Source organism: Pristis pectinata, chromosome 9, assembly GCF_009764475.1.
Source record: "Pristis pectinata isolate sPriPec2 chromosome 9, sPriPec2.1.pri, whole genome shotgun sequence".
In the NCBI taxonomy this organism is placed as follows: domain Eukaryota; kingdom Metazoa; phylum Chordata; class Chondrichthyes; order Rhinopristiformes; family Pristidae; genus Pristis; species Pristis pectinata.
In genome coordinates this window covers 5,471,045-5,487,988 of record NC_067413.1, presented here as the reverse complement: position 1 = coordinate 5,487,988, position 16,944 = coordinate 5,471,045, and the positions used below count along the sequence as shown (strand labels likewise).

At 44.3% G+C, this 16,944-nt stretch overlaps 1 protein-coding gene across 1 annotated transcript in view; it reads left to right on the top strand.

Moving 5' to 3' along the window:
• The window catches only part of dsc2l (desmocollin 2 like), a 48,971-nt gene that overhangs the window by 25,776 nt on the left and 6,251 nt on the right, over nucleotides 1-16,944 (top strand). The window contains exons 10-15 of the mRNA XM_052023568.1: nucleotides 943-1,190; nucleotides 5,125-5,267; nucleotides 10,443-10,673; nucleotides 12,088-12,312; nucleotides 14,369-14,499; nucleotides 16,160-16,450. Coding sequence (XP_051879528.1) covers nucleotides 943-1,190; nucleotides 5,125-5,267; nucleotides 10,443-10,673; nucleotides 12,088-12,312; nucleotides 14,369-14,499; nucleotides 16,160-16,450 — 1,269 coding nt within the window. The remainder of the gene's footprint in view (nucleotides 1-942; nucleotides 1,191-5,124; nucleotides 5,268-10,442; nucleotides 10,674-12,087; nucleotides 12,313-14,368; nucleotides 14,500-16,159; nucleotides 16,451-16,944) is intronic.

Genomic DNA, 16,944 nt, shown 5'->3' with positions numbered 1-16,944 from the left:
TCTATACACTCTGGATGTTTCATGGATCTCCTGTCTGCACCAGACTACACTGGGGGATTGGCAGTGGAGAGGGTCAGCAGCTTTAAATTCCTGGGCATTAATGTATCGGATGACCTGTCCTGGACCCAGCACACAGACGCCATCACAAGGAAGGCGTGCCAGCATCTTCATTTTCTTAGGAGGTTAAGGAGGTTCAGCTTGTCACTGAACACTCTAACAAACTTCTACAGATGCACTGTCGAAAGTATCCTGACTGGTTGCATCATGGACTGGTACGGCAATTTGAATGCACAGCCCAATACATCACGGGCACATCCCTCCCCACCATCGGTAGTATCTACAGGAGGCGCTGCCTCAAGAAGGCAACATCCATCATCAAAGGTCCCCACTGTGTTATTATGTAGTTATAATAAAGAACTACAGTTCCCAATAGGCAATGCAAGGGGTCACATGGGGGAACAGGAGATGGCTGTAAAAGGAGAGGGAAAGCAAACCAGTCTGGTGTATCGGTTAATAAAAATGTTCAGATGTTAAGCCCATGCGAAGTTTGTCTCTTGATGAAGAACAAACATAACCCCACCATCCGGGCCATGCCATCTTCTCACAGCTCCCATCGGGCAGGAGGTACAGAAGTCTGAAGTCCCACACCACCAGGTTCAGGAACAGCCACTTCCCTTCAACCATTCTGTTCTTGAACCAACCAACACAACCCTAATCACTACAGTTTAGCAAAACGATATCCACTTTGCACAAAAATTGACTTTTTTTTGTTCTAATTGTGTTTCTTGTAAAAATTGTGCATAATTTATGTTTTACTTGTGAATGTTGTGCATCTGATGCTCTGTGCCAGTGATGCTGCTGCAAGTAAGCTTTTCATTGCACCTGTGCACACATGGACTTGTGCATTTGGCAATAAACTCGACTTTTTGCTTTGCTGTTCAGCCACTGGATGCAGAAACAGTCTCCTTGATCCAATTGGAAGTTGCAGTGGAGAATGAGGCACCTCTGGTTGGGAGCTCCACCGGGATGCAAGTCACCAGGGTAACCGTCAACGTGATAAATGTGGATGAAGGCCCAGAGTTCGAACCCCACATCAAGCAGCTGTGGACAGAGGAGAACGTCCCCCTGGGCAGAGTCCTGGGATCTTACACAGCGAAAGATCCTGAGACAAAGAGCAGCAAAGGCATCAGGTGTGGTCTTCCCGTCGTATCCGCGTTTGGTTGGTGAGGTGGTTGTCTAACCCCTGCCGTGATGTTGTGTTCTCACAATATGCTCTGCAACCGATGAACTATGGTAGATTACTTCATTGTTCGTAGGTGAGCTTCGATGGGCATCTTGGTCGGTGTGGACAAGTCGGGTCATGGGGCCTGTTTCTGTGACTCTTAAGTTTTTGTGGAAGGCAGTCACAGAGTCCACAACACAGAATCAGACCCTTCGGTCCATCATGTCCATGCTGACCTTTTTGCCTGTCTACACTACTCCCATTTGCCTGCATTAGGACTGTACCCTTCTATGCCATGCTTACTTAAGTGTTTGTCTAAATGCCTCTTAAGCATAGCGCCACCTCCTCTGGCAGCACGTTCCAGGTATCAGCCACTCTCTGTAAAAAGAAAAACTTACTCCTCGAATCCCCTTTAATACTCCCTCTTCTCACCTGAAACCTCCTTGTTTTTCATCCCCTTTCTATCAGAGAAAGATTATGACCATCTACCCTGTTTGTGCCTGGCTATATTATACACTTCTGTCTGGTCACCCCTCAGCCTCCTTTGCTCCAGGGAAAACCGTCCCAGCCTGTCCAGTAACTGATGTCCTCCAATCCAGGCAACCTCCTGCTGAATTTCCATGACAACAGTTGCTTGTTGTAATGTTGTACATGAGACAGCAGAATTGTTCACAGCAAGCTCACACGGATGGTAAGGTGGTAATGTCTGGGCAAAGTCCAGAGAAAAAGAAACAATGAAACGGGGAGGATTAGGCCAATCAGCCCCTTAAGTTTGCCCCAACACTTAGCAAGATCAAGTCTGATCCAATCTTGGCCTCACTTTCCTGGTTCTCTCCCCACTCCCCTTGACTTATTGCAGTTAAATATCTATCAAATTCTTCCTTGAATATATTCACTGACTCCGCCTTCATAACTCTCTGGGGGAGGGAATTCCAAAAATTCACAACCATTGATGGAAGAAATTCCTTCTCACATGCCAGAGCCTCTACTTCCTCAGAAGGCTGAAGAAATTCAGCATGTCCCCGATAACCTTCACCAATTTTTACAGAGGCACCATAGAAAGCATCCTATCCAGATGTATCACAGCTTGGTACGGCAACTGCTCTGCCCGGGACTGCAAGAAACTGCAGAGAGTTCTAGACACAGCTCAGCACATCGCGGAAACCAGCCTCCCCTCTATGGATTCTGTCTACACTTAGATATTTTTTAGATATTTATTTATTAGTCACATGTACATCGAAACACACAGTGAAATGCATCTTTTTGCATTACTGAGAATGTGCTGGGGGCAGCCCATAAGTGTTGCTACTCTTCCAGCGCCAACATAGGATGCCCACAAGCTCCTATCCTGTATGTCTTTTTGGGAACTTCCCACTTCCTCGGTAAAGCAGCCAGGATAATCAAAGACCACCCCCCCCCCCCGCCTCCCCCCCCCGGTCATTCACTTTTCTCTTCCCTCCCATTGGGCAGAAGATAAAAAAGTTTGAAAACTCATACCTCCAGACTCGAGGACAACTTCTATCCTGCTGTTACATGAACGGAGCTGTTGTATGATAAAGATGAACTCTTACCATCCACCCTGTCAGCTCATCTTGTATTCTTCAAAACTCCAATGCTCGACATTTCTTTGCACATCAACCAATTCATCCCAGAATCGTTTGCACACTACCTTCAATGCAAATATATACTTACCCAAGTATCAAGACCAAAGCGTGAAGAGTACTCCAGCTGTGGCCTCATTAATCTCTTGTAAAGTTTCATGAAAACCTTCCTTCTTTAATATTCCATATACCTTAACGTTAATGGAAAACGTTCCCTCCGTCACCCTAATGTCTTGCTGCATGCCAACTCTTTGTGTTTCATTTTCACTTTGATTAGACTACATGTGGAGTACCGTGTGCAGTTCTGGTCGCCCCATTACAGGAAGGGTGTGGAGGCTTTGGAGAGGGTACAGGAGAGGTTCACCAGGATGTTGCCTGGATTAGAGGGTATGAGCTATAAGGAGAGGTTGGACAAACTTGATTTGTTCTCCCTAGAGTGTTGGAGGCTGAGGGGAGACCTGATAGAGGTTTTTAAAATTATGAGAGGCATAGATAGGGTAGACAGTCAGAATCTTTTCCCCAGGGTAGAAATGTCAAACACCAGAGGACATGCTTTTAAGTGAGAGGGGGGACGTTTAAAGGAGAAGTGTGGGGCAAGTTTCTTTTTACACAGAGTGGTGAGTGCCTGGAATGGGCTGCCAGGGCTGGTGGTGGAAGCAGATACAATAGTGCCGTTTCAGAAACATTTAAACAGGCAAATGAGCAATTAGGGAATGGAGGGATATAGACCACGTGCTCTCTGATGGAATTAAGTGTAAAGTGGCGTCATGGTCAGCACAGACATGGTGGGCTGAAGGGCCTGTTCCTATGCTGTACTGTTTTATGGTCTGAACCCCTAGATCTTTGTACCACAATATTTTGTAGTCTCACCGCATTTAAATAATAGTTTGCTTTTACATATGTCTTTGCAAATTGGATGACCTCACAACTTGCCACGTTCATCATCCATAGATGCCTCAAAGTTGCCACACAAGTTTATAGGGTGGTTAAGAAGGCGGATGGTGTGCTGGCCTTCATTAGTCGGGGGATTGAATTCAAGAGCTGCAAGGCAATGTTGCAGCTCTGTCAAACTCTGGTTAAACAACGCTTAGAGTGTTATGTTCAGTTCTGGTCACCTCATTATAGGAAGGATGTGGAAGCTTTAGAGAGGGTGCAGAGGAGATTTACCAGGATGCTGCCTGGATTGGAGAACATGTCTTTTTTCAATCTTTTTATTAGTTTCCAAATTAATACAGATTAATATAGAACATCGATGATTGTACATGTAATACAAAGAGAACAAGAGAACAATCATGGCATAGATAATCATGAAGAATAATAAAATATAAAAAAAAATCTTTAGATCTCACGATCTCTTAGTAGATGAGTATAATATAAAAGAAAGGAAAGAAAAAGATTTATTGTATATATATAAAAGAAAAGAAAAAAAATCCCCAAATCAATAAAAAATTGTAAATAATATAACAAACCAAACTAAAAAGAAAATTTCAAAAAAAAAGACGATAAAAAAAGAAAAAACTACACTGAAATTTCTCAATAAAAACAGTAATATTATGTTGTCAACTCTGTTCCTCTAAACTGAAAAGTTATTGAAAAGGGATCTATATCATGTGAAAGTATTGAATAAATGGACTTCAAATATCTTCAAATTTAAGTGAAGGATTGACAGTACCACTCCTAATTTTTTCCAAGTTTAAACATGATATAGTTTGAGAGAACCATTGAAAAGTAGTAGGGGGTATTGGATCCTTCCATTTAAGCAAAATGGATCGTTTGGCCATTAATGTGACAAAGGCAATCATACGGTTAGCGGAAGCAGATAAGTGGCCAGACTCTGTCCTTGTTAATCCAAAGATTGCAGTGATAGGGTGAGGTTGTAAATCAATATTCAATACAGTTGAGGTAATGTTAAAAATATCTTTCCAATATTTTTCCAAAAGAGGACAAGACCAAAACATATGTGTCAGAGAAGCCACATTTGATTTACATCTGTCACATATCAGATTTATATGGTGATTAAAAACGGGCTGGAGAGCATGTCTTATGAGGAAAGGTTGCGCGAGCTAGGGCTTTTCTCTTTGGAGAGGAGGAGGATGAGAGGTGACTTGATAGAGGTGTACAAGATGATAAGTGGCATAGATAGAGTGGACAGCCAGCATCTTTTCCCCATGGTGGCAATGACTACTACCAGAGGACATCAACTTAAGGTGAATGGAGGAAAGTTGACTTAATCAGTAATCTTTCAGCTGAACTTCTAATGACCCAGTGTTGAAATGCTCTCAATCTCGTTTGGTTAATCAGGTACCGCAAGTTAAGTGACCCCGCAGAATGGATCTCCATTGATTCCAAAACTGGACAGATCCAAACAATAGCCATACTGGACAGGGAGTCTTCATATGTAAAAAACAACAAGTACAATGTCACAGTGCTCGCCATTGAAGATGGTAAGTAAAGGTTCAACGATTACAATTGTCGGTAAACTAAAGATAATGTATCTCTGGAACCAAGAAGAGAATATACTGTGGGATAGATGTGCTGTGTGATAAGTATAATAATGGCAATGTAATGGGCACAGTGAACTGCTACTTCACAGCTCCAGTGATCCAGGTTCAATCCTGACCTTGGGTGCTGTCTGTGTGGAGTTTGCACGTCCCTCCCTGTGACTGCATGTATTTCCCCCGGGTGCTCCAGTTTCCTCCCACATCCCAAAGATATGTGGGGTTGGTAGGTTAATTGGCCGCTGTAAATTACCATGGTGTGGGTTGTAGAATCTGGGTGGAGTTTGTGGGAAGAATCAATTGGGCTGATTATAGGATTTGTATAATTGGTGTGGGCTCAGTCATCTGAAGGACCTGTTTCTGTAGATTTATCTATATATCTTACAGGAAATAAAAGGCAGACTAGAGCCAGATTCTCTGCTTGCTCTGTACCTCCAACCAGATGCTAAATATGTTCCTCCTGCAACTGCAGGAATTGGTGCAACGTTTGCCTTTTTCACCCTGCCCTTCCTGTTGTCTGGGCACCCAAACTCTCCTTCCAGGTGAAGCAGAGAGTTACTTCTTGTACTTCCCATCCAGTACACAGGTTGCACCAACTGGGTCTGGTTTAGCTCAATCAGTGCCCATGGAAGAGGTGCGTCCCTTGGATCTTTACTTAGAACCACTTTCCTGCACTAATCCCATATCCCCTGATTCCCTTAATATCCAAAACTCCACCAGCCTCAAGTCTTGGTTAAACCTGGTGACCAAACCTCCACAGTCCTCTTGGGTAGAGAGCTCCAAACCTTTGAGAGAACTGTGTACAGTTTTGGTCATCCTGTTAAACTGGAAAGACATGGTTAAATTGGACAGAGTGCAGAGAAGATTTACGAGGATGTTGCCAGGACTCGAGGGCCTGAGTTAGAGGGAGAGGTTGGCCAGGCTGGGTCTTTATTCCTTGGAATGTAGGAGAATGAGAGGTAACCTTAGAGCTTAAAATTATGAGAGGCATAGATAAGGTGGATAGTAACAGTCTTTTCCCCAGGGTAGGGGAGTCCAAAGCTGGGGGAGGGGGGGGGGCGTAGATTTAGGGTGAGAGCAGAAAGGTTTAAAAGGGACCTGAGGGACAACTTTTTCATGCAGAGGGTGGTCAGTATATGGAACGAGCTGCCAGAGGAAGTGGGTGAGGCAGGTACAATAGTATCATTTAAGAAGCACTTGGATAGGTACATGGAGGGGCGGGGCTTGGAGGGATATCGGCAGAACACAGCAAATTGGGACTAGCTGGGTGGGCACCATGGTCGGCATGGACTGGTTGGGCCGAAGGGCCTGTTTCCCTGCTGTATTGCTCTATTACTCCATGAGGTTTCTCCTCACCTCAATCCCAAGTGGCTGATCCTTGACTGTGAGCCCTCATTCTGAATACTGCAGCTGGGCATACCTCCGCCCTGCCAAGCTCGATAGGAGCTCTGGACATTCAATTAGATCACCTCTCATAGATTCGTAAGAGTTGTACAGCACAGAAACAGGCCCTAGAGCCCAATTCATCCTTGCTGACCATGGTGCCTATCTATTGCCAATCTTATTTGTCTGTGTTTGGCCCACATCCCTCTAAACCTTTCCTATCCATGTACCTGTCCAAATGTCTTTTAAACATTGTAATTGTACCCACCTCTACCACTTCTTCTGGCAGCTCGTTCCAAATACCCACCACCCCTCTGTGTGGAAAAACATGCCCCTCAGGTCTTGCCCCTCAGGTCTTTCCCCTCTCACCTCAAATCTATGCCCTCTGGTTTTAGACTTCCTTACCCTGAGAGAGAGACTGTGACCATCTACCCTATAAGATAAAGGTCTCGACCTGAAACGTCGACTGTCCATTTTCCTCCATAGATGCTGCCTGACTCGCTGAGTTCCTCCAGCTCCTTTTGTGTGTTGCTCCAGATTTCCAGCATCTGCAGTCTCTTGTGTCTCCTGTGTACCATATCTATGCCCCTCATAATTTTGTAAACCTCTATAGGTCACTGCTCAGCCTCCTTTGCTCCAAGGAAAACAGTCCCAGCCTATCCAATCTCTCCTAATTCTGCACCCTCTCTAGCTTAATCACATCCTTCCTATGGTGTGGTGATCAGAGCTGTGCAGAATACCCCAAGTGCATCCTAACCAATGATCTGTACAACTGTAGCATGACACCCCAACTCCTGTACACAGTGTCACAGCTGATGAAGTCAAGTACACCTTACGCCGCATTCACCACCCTGTCTACCTGTGTTGCCACTTTCAGGGAACTGTGTACTTGTACACCAAGATCTCATCCTCCAAACTTTATGGAGTGTTGGTCCATTCTGATTAACCTCTCCTCTGAGGACTTCAGGGCTGTTAGAAAGCATTTCATCAAAATCAGCATTATTATCATTGACTTGTATGACGTGAAATGTGTTGTTTTGCAGCAGCAGTACAGTGCAAAGACATAAAATTACTATAAATTACAAAAATAGTGCAAAAAAAATGAGGATATTGTCTTATGAGGATAGGTTGAATGAGTTAGGGCTTTTCTCTTTGGAGAGGAGGAGGATGAGAGGTGACTTGATAGAGGTGTACAAGATAATAAGAGGCATAGATCGAGTGGACAGTCAGAGACTTTTTCCCAGGGCGACAATGGCTAACACGAGGGGACATAGTTTGAAAGTGATTGGAGGAAGGTATAAGGGGGATGTCAGGGGTAAGTTTTTTTACAGAGTGGTGGGTGTGTGGAACACACTGCCGGCAGAGGTGGTGGAGGCAAATACATTAGGGACATTTAAGAGAGTCTTAGATAACCCCCCCACTATCCTCTATCATTCATGTGTCTATGTGGGAGGGAAGGGTTAGATAGATCTGAGAGCAGGATAAAATGTTGGCACAACATTGTGGGCCAAAGGTCCTGTACTGTGCTGTAATGTTCTAATGAGGTAGTTCATGGACCATTCAGAAATCTGATGGCGGAGGGGAAGAAGCTGTTCCTGAGTCATTGAGTGTGGGTCTTCAGGCTCCTGTACCTCCTCCCCGATGGTAGTAATGAGAGGAGGGCATGTCCCGGATGGTGAGGGTCCTTGGAGAAGGATGCCGCCTTCTTGAGGTGCCGCCTCTTGACGATGTCCTCGATGGTGGGGAGGGTTGTGCCGGTGATGGAGCTACAATCCTCTGCAGCCTCCTGTGCACAAGGGGAGTGAAAATCTCTTCCATCATCCTTCTCTTCATCTACAGTATCTCTGACCCATTCCATGGGTAAAAATTGAGATGTGGAGGACAACTGAAAATCCTCAAAACTGAGGCATTGCACATACAAATACAAGGTTTAAAAGGCATTTGGACAGGTGCTTGAATAGGAAACGATTAGATTTGCCTAATGCAGGCAAAGGGGATGAACATAGAGAGGCATGGACAAGGTGAGACAAAAGTGCCAATTTCCGTGCTCTACGCTTCTTTGATTCTATGAAATTTCATATTGATAATCAATTTAAGGGTAATAGAATCAACTGAGTGAACTAATTTAAAATAAATGAAAGAAAAGGAATTTCAAATGAATCTATTCACAAGATAAAGCAGCAGAAGTAGACCATTCGGCCCATCAAGTCTGCTCTACTACCTCACCATTGACTAAACTGTTCTCCCATCTAGCCCCAATTTCTAGCCTTTTGTCCATATCCCTTGATACCTTGACTAATTAGATACCTATCAATCTCCTCCTTAAACACCTCCAGTGATTGGGCTTCCATAGCTGTATGTGGCAACCAATTCCATAAATCCACGACCCTCTGGCTAAAGAAATTTTTCCTCATTTCTGTTCTAAATGGGTACCCTCTAATTCTAGGACTGTGCCCTCTAGTCCTGGACTCACTCACCAAGGGAAACAACTTGGCCACATCTACTCTGTCCAGTCCTTTCAACATTCGAAATGTTTCTATGAGGTCCCCTCTCATTCTTCTGTACTCCAGTGAGTTCAGTCCAAGAGCCGACAAACACTCATCATATGTAAGCCCTTTCATTCTGGGAATCATCCTCGTAAATCTTCTCCGAACCCTCTCCAACTTCAGCACATCCTTCCTAAGATGTGGGGCCCAAAACTGCACACAGTCAAAGTCGCAGGTGCAATGTAAAACTTACTTGCAGCAGCATCACGGGCACATAGCATCAGATATGCAGCATTCACAAGAAAAACATAAATTAAACATAATTTTTTTACAAGAAAAAACACACAATTAGAACAAAAATATCGAAGTTCATTTTAGAGCAAGATGAACGCAGTGGTCACAGTGTTGCTATACTGAGGTAGTGACTAGGGTTGTGCCGGTTGGTTCAAGAACCAAATGGTTAAAGGGAAGTAGCTGTTCCTGAATCTGGTGGTGTGGGACTTTAGGCTTCTGTACCTCCTCCCCGATGGGAGCTGTGAGAAGATGGCATGGCCCAGATGGTGGGGATCTTTGATAGATGTTGCCTTCTTGAGGCAGCACCTCATGTAGACACTACCGATGGTAGGGAGGGACGTACCTGTGATGTACTGGGCTGTGTCCACTACCCTCTGCAGTATGCCAGCAATGCTAAGGAGGCTAAGCAGCATCTGTGGAGAAAGAAACACACGGAACCAAGGCAGGAAGGGGTGCAGGTACAACGGATATTCCTGGAAATAGCAATGAGAATGAAAGCTCCATTTTCCGGGTGGGTGCTCCTACTTAGTACAATGTGTCCCAGATAAATCTCTGCAACTGATCCAAAGTCAAAAGTCGAGTTTACTGTCACATGCAATTAAAAACTTGCAGCAGCATCACAGGCACATAGCATCAGATAAGCAGCATTCACAAGAAAAACAAACATAAATTATACATAATTCTTACAAGAAAGGACACAACTAGAACAAAAGAAAAAAACAAAATCCATTTTAGTTCAAAGTGGTCAAAGTGTCACCATACTGAGGCAGTGATTAGGGTTGTGCAGGTTGGTTCAAGAACCAAATGGTTGAAGGGAAGTAGCTGTTCCTGAACCTGGTGGTGTGGGACTTCAGGCTTCCACTTGTGTTTTCTACGAGAACATTTGAAAAGTTATCTGGAATGGTTGAAAGTCTTACATTTCATGACAACTTGGTCTTTTCTCTTGTTACATTAAAAGTTCCGTCGAGAACAGCCACTGGGACTGTGGTGATAAACCTGATCGATGTCAATGACAACAGGCCAATTATCTCCAATAAAGACCTGCACATTTGTGAGAATGGAGATCAACAGTTTGTGAATATTTCAGCGGAGGATCTTGATGCATCACCCAACGCTGCTCCATTTACATTTCTCCTGGCAGATGACCCACCTGAGATTAAAAACAAGTGGAAGATCTTCAACCAAATGGGTACAGTTATATTAAAGTCGTATATTGGTGCCAATGGCTTTATTGCCTTTGGAGGTGTCTGTCTGTAGGGTATTATACTTCATTGTACATGATCAGTCTACAGCACTAAATGCAAATCTTCATGACTGCCATCTTAGAAGTTTGTAAGCTATAACATATAATTAAAGTATGAGACAGTTTGGTGTCTGTGGGGTAGGAGGACAAGATGGCTAAGATAATGTAATAACAGCAAGTGTTCTGGACTATCGATCCAGGGACATGAATTCGAATGGCAGCTGGGAATTTGAACTCAAGTAATTAAATAAATCTGGAATTTAAAAAAACTTGTCTCAGTAACTGTGGTAATTGGTTTATTGTTATCACATGTACTGAGAGAGAGTGAAAAGCTTTTGTTTGTGTACCATCCAAACAGATTGAAATTTGAAATTGGTTTATTATTGTCATGTGTACTGAGGTACAATGGAAAAAACTTTGTTAGGCAGGCATGGTAGTGTAGTGGTTAGCATAACGCTTTACAGCGCCAGAGACCCGGGTTCAATTCCAGCCACTGTCTGTAAGGAGTTTGTACGTTCTCCCCTCGTGTCTGCGTGGGTTTCCTCCGGGTGCTCCGGTTTCCTCCCACATTCCAAAAAAAAGGACTATGGGTTAGGAAGTTGTGGGCGTGCTATGTTGGCGTCGGAAGCGTGGCGACACTTGCGGGCTGCCCCCAGAACACACTATGCAAAAGATGCATTTCACTGTGTTTCGATGTACATGTGACTAAAAGATCTTATCTTTTGCATGCCATCCAGACAGATCATTTCATCATATCAGTGCACTGAGGTAGTACAAGGGAAAACAGTAACAGAATGAAGAATAAAGTGTTACAGTTACAGAGAAAGTGCAGTGCAGGCAGACAATAAGGTGCAAGGCCATGATGAGGTAGATTGCGAGGTCAAGAGTCCATCTTATTGTACTAGGGGACCGTTCAATAGTCTTATAACAGTGGGATAGAAGCTGTCCTTGAGCCTGGTGGTACGTGCTTTCAGGCTTTTGTATCTTCTGCCCGATTTGGTGGGGGGTGCAGGGGAGAAGAGAGAATGTTTGGTTGGGGTCTTTGATTATGCTGGCTGCCTTACTGAGGCAGTGAGAAGTGTAGACAGAGTCCATGGAGGGGAGAGTGGTTTCCACGATGTGCTGGGCACACCAGCAACAACATTCCAGGCATGAGTACATTGAGGCAGTAGATGGGAATAGCAGAATGGATAGCAACAACTGCTTTCCTGCCACAGATGTAGCTTGACCCACTGAGTTCCTCGTTTGAGGGCCCAGTGCTTGGCTTCTTTGGCTCAAGTTGGAGGATGAATTGGAGCTTGTCAACTAGTCTTGAGTCTGATTGACCACCTCTGACTCCTCATCCTTTCTTGTCTTCCAGGATCCTTTGCTTATATGAAGCCAGTGGATGATATGATCCCTGGTTACTTTGAAGTTCCCATCATTGTCCAGGATCAGCAACACCACGAGAGCAAAGAAACGTTGAAGATCATTATCTGCGAATGTCCTAACGGGCAACATTGCACTGGCAGACTTTCATCAAAAAAGGCTGTTCTCGGTGGTCTGGGAATCCTTATGATGTTTTTGGCTGCTTTGCTACTGCTTTGTAAGTTTTAAATCATGATTGTTTAACTTTTAAAATGCTCTGCCCTCTGGTTAGTGCGTGACATGATGGTTAGTTTATGGGGGATGTAAATTGAAACCCTATTAAGGCAGGTTGGGAATTTAAAAATCAATGAATGAAATAAATCCTACATTTAAAAAGAAAAATCACAATTGAATGAAGTTAGATATTTTAAAAAAAATCAAACTGCTGGAGGAACTCAGCGGGTCAGGCAGCATCTGTGGAGGGAAATGGACAGTCGACATTTCTGATTAAGATGAAGGGTCTCGACCCGAATCGTTGAGTGTCCATTTCCCTCCACAGATGTTGCCTGAACCTGCTGAGTTCCTCCAGTGCTTTGTGTGTTGCACCAGATTTCAGCAGTCTCGTGTCTCCAATGTCCTCCAAGGGTATTACTCTTAGCCGTGGTAACCACAGTAATAGTGAATCATTATAACAGCCAAATCCAGATATTCAGGGGAGGGATTCTGCTGCCCTGGTCTTGTCTGGCCTGTATCTGATCCCAGACCCATCAATCTGGTTGAGTCAGGGAGTTATGTTAAAGAAACAGGCCCTCACCCCTATCTAAGAACCTCTTGAACGCCTCCACCACCACCCCTGGCAGCGTATTCCAGGCACCCACCACTCTGTGGGGGGGGAAAGACTTGCCCCACATATCTCCTTTGAATTTACCCTCCTCACCTTAAATGCATGTCCTCTAGTATTAGATGTTTCTACCCTGGGAGAAAGATACTGGCTGTCTATCTATGCCTCTCATAATCCTTTAAACCTCTATCGAATCTCCGCTCAGCCTCTGCCGCTCCAGAGAAAACAACCCATTTGTCCAATCTCTCCTTGTAGCACATACCCTCCAATCCAGGCAGCATCCTGGTAAACCAATTGCCTCAGTTCTGGCGACCAGAACTGAATGCAATATTTCAGATGTGGCCTAACCAGAGTTTTATAAAGCTCACCTTATCCATTTCCTTTGCCAGCTGCATACCCTTTTGGTGACCTTGCTGTTGCATTCTGTCCTGTTCTCCTGTTGATTTAATTGCATCTTCTGAGGCAGTGTTGTCTACAGATCCTTTGTGCAACCATGTTTTCTGCTCCCCGCACCCCCCTCCCCCCGGGGATCGAGAGTGACTTGCTTCCATTCCAGTTCTGCGGGTTCTGAGGTGGCTACTGAGAGGACAGCAGACTCTTCTGCACACGGGGCAGTTGGTGACTGGCAGAGAGGGGCGGTAGGTAGCTTGTGAGGTGACAATAGTATGCCCAGTAATGCTGCTCCAAGCAATTGGATCATTTAGGATGGGCTTGGTAAATTGATTGTCTTTTAGAATCCCTCGCATGTAACAGCTACAGGCTTGGATAACAAACAGTCGATTTTGTCCATAAGCCGGAAAATACACAAAAATCAAAGTCAAGGTTGAGTCATCTGCACAAGTCCATGTGCGCACAGGTGCAATGAAAAACTTACTTGCAGCATCAGATACACAACATTCACAAGAAAAACATAAATTAAACATAAATGATACACATTTTTTTTTACAACAAAACACAATTAGAACAAAAAAATCCAGTGCAAAGTGGTCATAGTGTTGCTATACTGAGGTAGTGATTAGGGTTGTGTCAGTTGGTTCAGGAACCGAATAGTTGAAGGGAAGTAGCTTTTCTTGAACCTGGTGGTGTGGGTCTTTAGGCTTCTGCCTCAGTCATAAAGTGTGGGACTTTGTACCTCGATATGGTAACCACATCCCCACTGTATTGTACTGAATGGCATAAAAAACACAAGACCGATAAGAGAGAACAATTACTAAAAGTCAAGAGAGAGAAGAAACTAGTTCTGCCTTCACAGGAATGAACATATATGTACGTACACCAGAATTGTGAATTTAATAATACTACGGGAGCTCAATTGTATGTTGGGGTGTCCATAAATCAGGAGTTCACAGCCTGGGGATGGCCTGTAACCAGGTCTACAATCTGCTAAATTAATTGGATTTCATGTTTTGTGTTAACGAATATGCTAATAATCCTTTTCCACTGTTCTTAACAGGCTTACTCGTAGCAGCATTCGCATTGCACTGCGGGCGAGATAAAAGTAGAAAGCCTCCATTCGTTCCCAGCAGCCAATATCAGCAGAGCCTCATTGTCTCCAATGAAGAGGGTGGTGGTCAGCAAGATATGGTGGGTTTTTCTCCAAGCCCGTGCATTGTGCTAGACGTTTTGAGCAATAGTCATGGCTCAGGACAGCAATCATGTCCCCAACTGAGAAGATGGTGGTTCCGGTCCCACTTAAAGATTTTATGCTTTAGTGTTCCCCGTTTTTTCAAATGCTATTAATCCTAATTCCCAGCCAATGGCACTGTAATTTATCCCAGTACTTGTCTGTAATCCATAATAAAAAGCCACACAGCAGCATTGGGACAATTCACACATGGACTTCCGGTATTCAGGGCGAAGAAGGTAATTAGGAATGGATCATAAACGTTGGCTGAAACAGTTATCTCCCACTTCTTGGGAATAAAAAATTGGTTATCCTCCCAGTTTGTCCCTTCCGATCATTCTGTTCCAATGCCATAGAGTCCTAGAGCAATACAGCACGGATACAGGCCCTTTGGCCCAACCAGTCCATGCCGTCCATGGTGCCCACCCAGCTAGTCCCAATTTCCTGCGTTCGGCCCATATCCCACCAAGCCCCGCCCCTCCATGTACCCATCCAAGTGTTTCTTAAATGATACTATCGTACCTGCCTCACCCACTTCCTCTGGCAGCTCGTTCCATATACCTACCACTCACTGTAAAAATAAAAAATTTGCCCCTCAGGTTCTTGTTAAACCTTTCACCTCTAACCTTAAAACTACGTCCTCTAGTTTTCGATTCCCCTACCCTGGGAAAGAGACTGCTCACACTATCTATGCCGCTCATCATTTGCTACATCTTTGTAAGATCACCCCTCAGTCTCCTACGCTCCAAGGAGCATTGATCGACACGTGAGAAAAATAAGTTAAGGGAAAAAGAGAACAGGAATGGGATTGCCAAACATGGACATGACGGGCTGAATAGTCTCCGATGTGGGTTGTTTACATCTACCTGAAAGAGCTGGTGGAACCTCTATTTGATAGCTCGCCTGAGATATGGCCTCTTCAACAGCTTAGCACTAACTGTACTGGAGCTTAGATCAAAAGTCCTGTGACTAAACTGAACTACATCTATTAATCAAGCCCAACTGACCCCAATCCTTAATATTTGTAATGTCGCCCAACTTTTTAAATTTCCTCTTCACAGACGTAACAAATTTTTCATGTCACTTCGTAAAGACGAAAAGGTGTGGAGTAAGAAGTCCATTCAAAAGTCAAGGTCGAGTTCATTGTCACATGCACAAGTACATGTGTGCACAGGTGCAATGATAAACTTACTTGCAGCAGCATCACAGACACATAGCCTCAGATAAGCCGCATTCACAAGAAAAACAAATTATACACAATTTTTACAAGAAAGAACAAAGACAGGACACTGTAAGGAGTTTGTATGTTCTCCCCATGTCTGCGTGTGTTTCCTCCGGGTGCTCTGGTTTCCTCCCACGTTCCAAAAAGACGTACGGTTTAGGAAGTTGTGGTCATGCTATTGTTGGCGCCGGAAGCGTGGTGGCACTTGTGGGCTGCCCCCAAAACACTCTACGCAAAAAAAAGATGCATTTCACTGTGTGTTTCAATGTACATGTGACTAATAAAGAAATCTTAGAACAGAAAGAAAACAAAGTTCATTTCTGGGATGGCTTTGTAGCCACAATGTTGTTTCCTAACCACGGACTGAAAGGTGCAACTTCTTTACTTGTGTTTTACAGAATCTTACGGCATTGGATATCACTGGGAATCACGGTGAAAATGTCGGACAATTTGGCAGGTTCCAAACGGGACACGATGACAAAATTGGGACTGATATCCAGGGCTTTGCAGTTGGTGGCACGTCAGGCATCAACTCCGGTTCACAGGTGGTGATCAAGGAAATAATTGATGGAGTGTGTTATGATCAGCATGGTATGATGATCGTGGACTCGGTGGATGGTACAACAGCCACATTTGGTCGAAGGAAGAGTCATGGTCTGATGGAGATTCTTCGATCTCAAGTTGACCAGGTGAATGCTATTGTGTTAAACGTTGCACTTACTGTTGTAGAGTCATGCAGAGCGGAAACAGGCCCTTCGGCCCAACTGGTCCATGTTGACCAAGACGCCCATCTAAGCTAGTCCCATTTACCCGCATTTGGCCCATATCCTTTTAAACCTTTCCTATCCATGTACCTGTCCAAGTACCTTTTAAATGTTGTTAATGTACCTGCCTCAACCACTTCCTCCGACAGCTCGTTCCATATACTGACCACTCTCAGGGTGAAAAAGTTTCCTCTCGGGTCCCTATTAAATCTCTTCCCTCTCACCTCAAACCTGTGCCCTCTAGTTCTTCATTCCCCAACCCTGGGAAAAGGTTGTGCGCATCCACCCTATCTATGACCCTCATGATTTTATACTTCTCTGTAAGATCACCCCTCATCCTCCTACGTTCCAGTGAAAGAAGTCCCAACCTGCTCAACCTCCCTTCATAGTCTCTCGAGTCCTAGCAACATTCTCGTAAA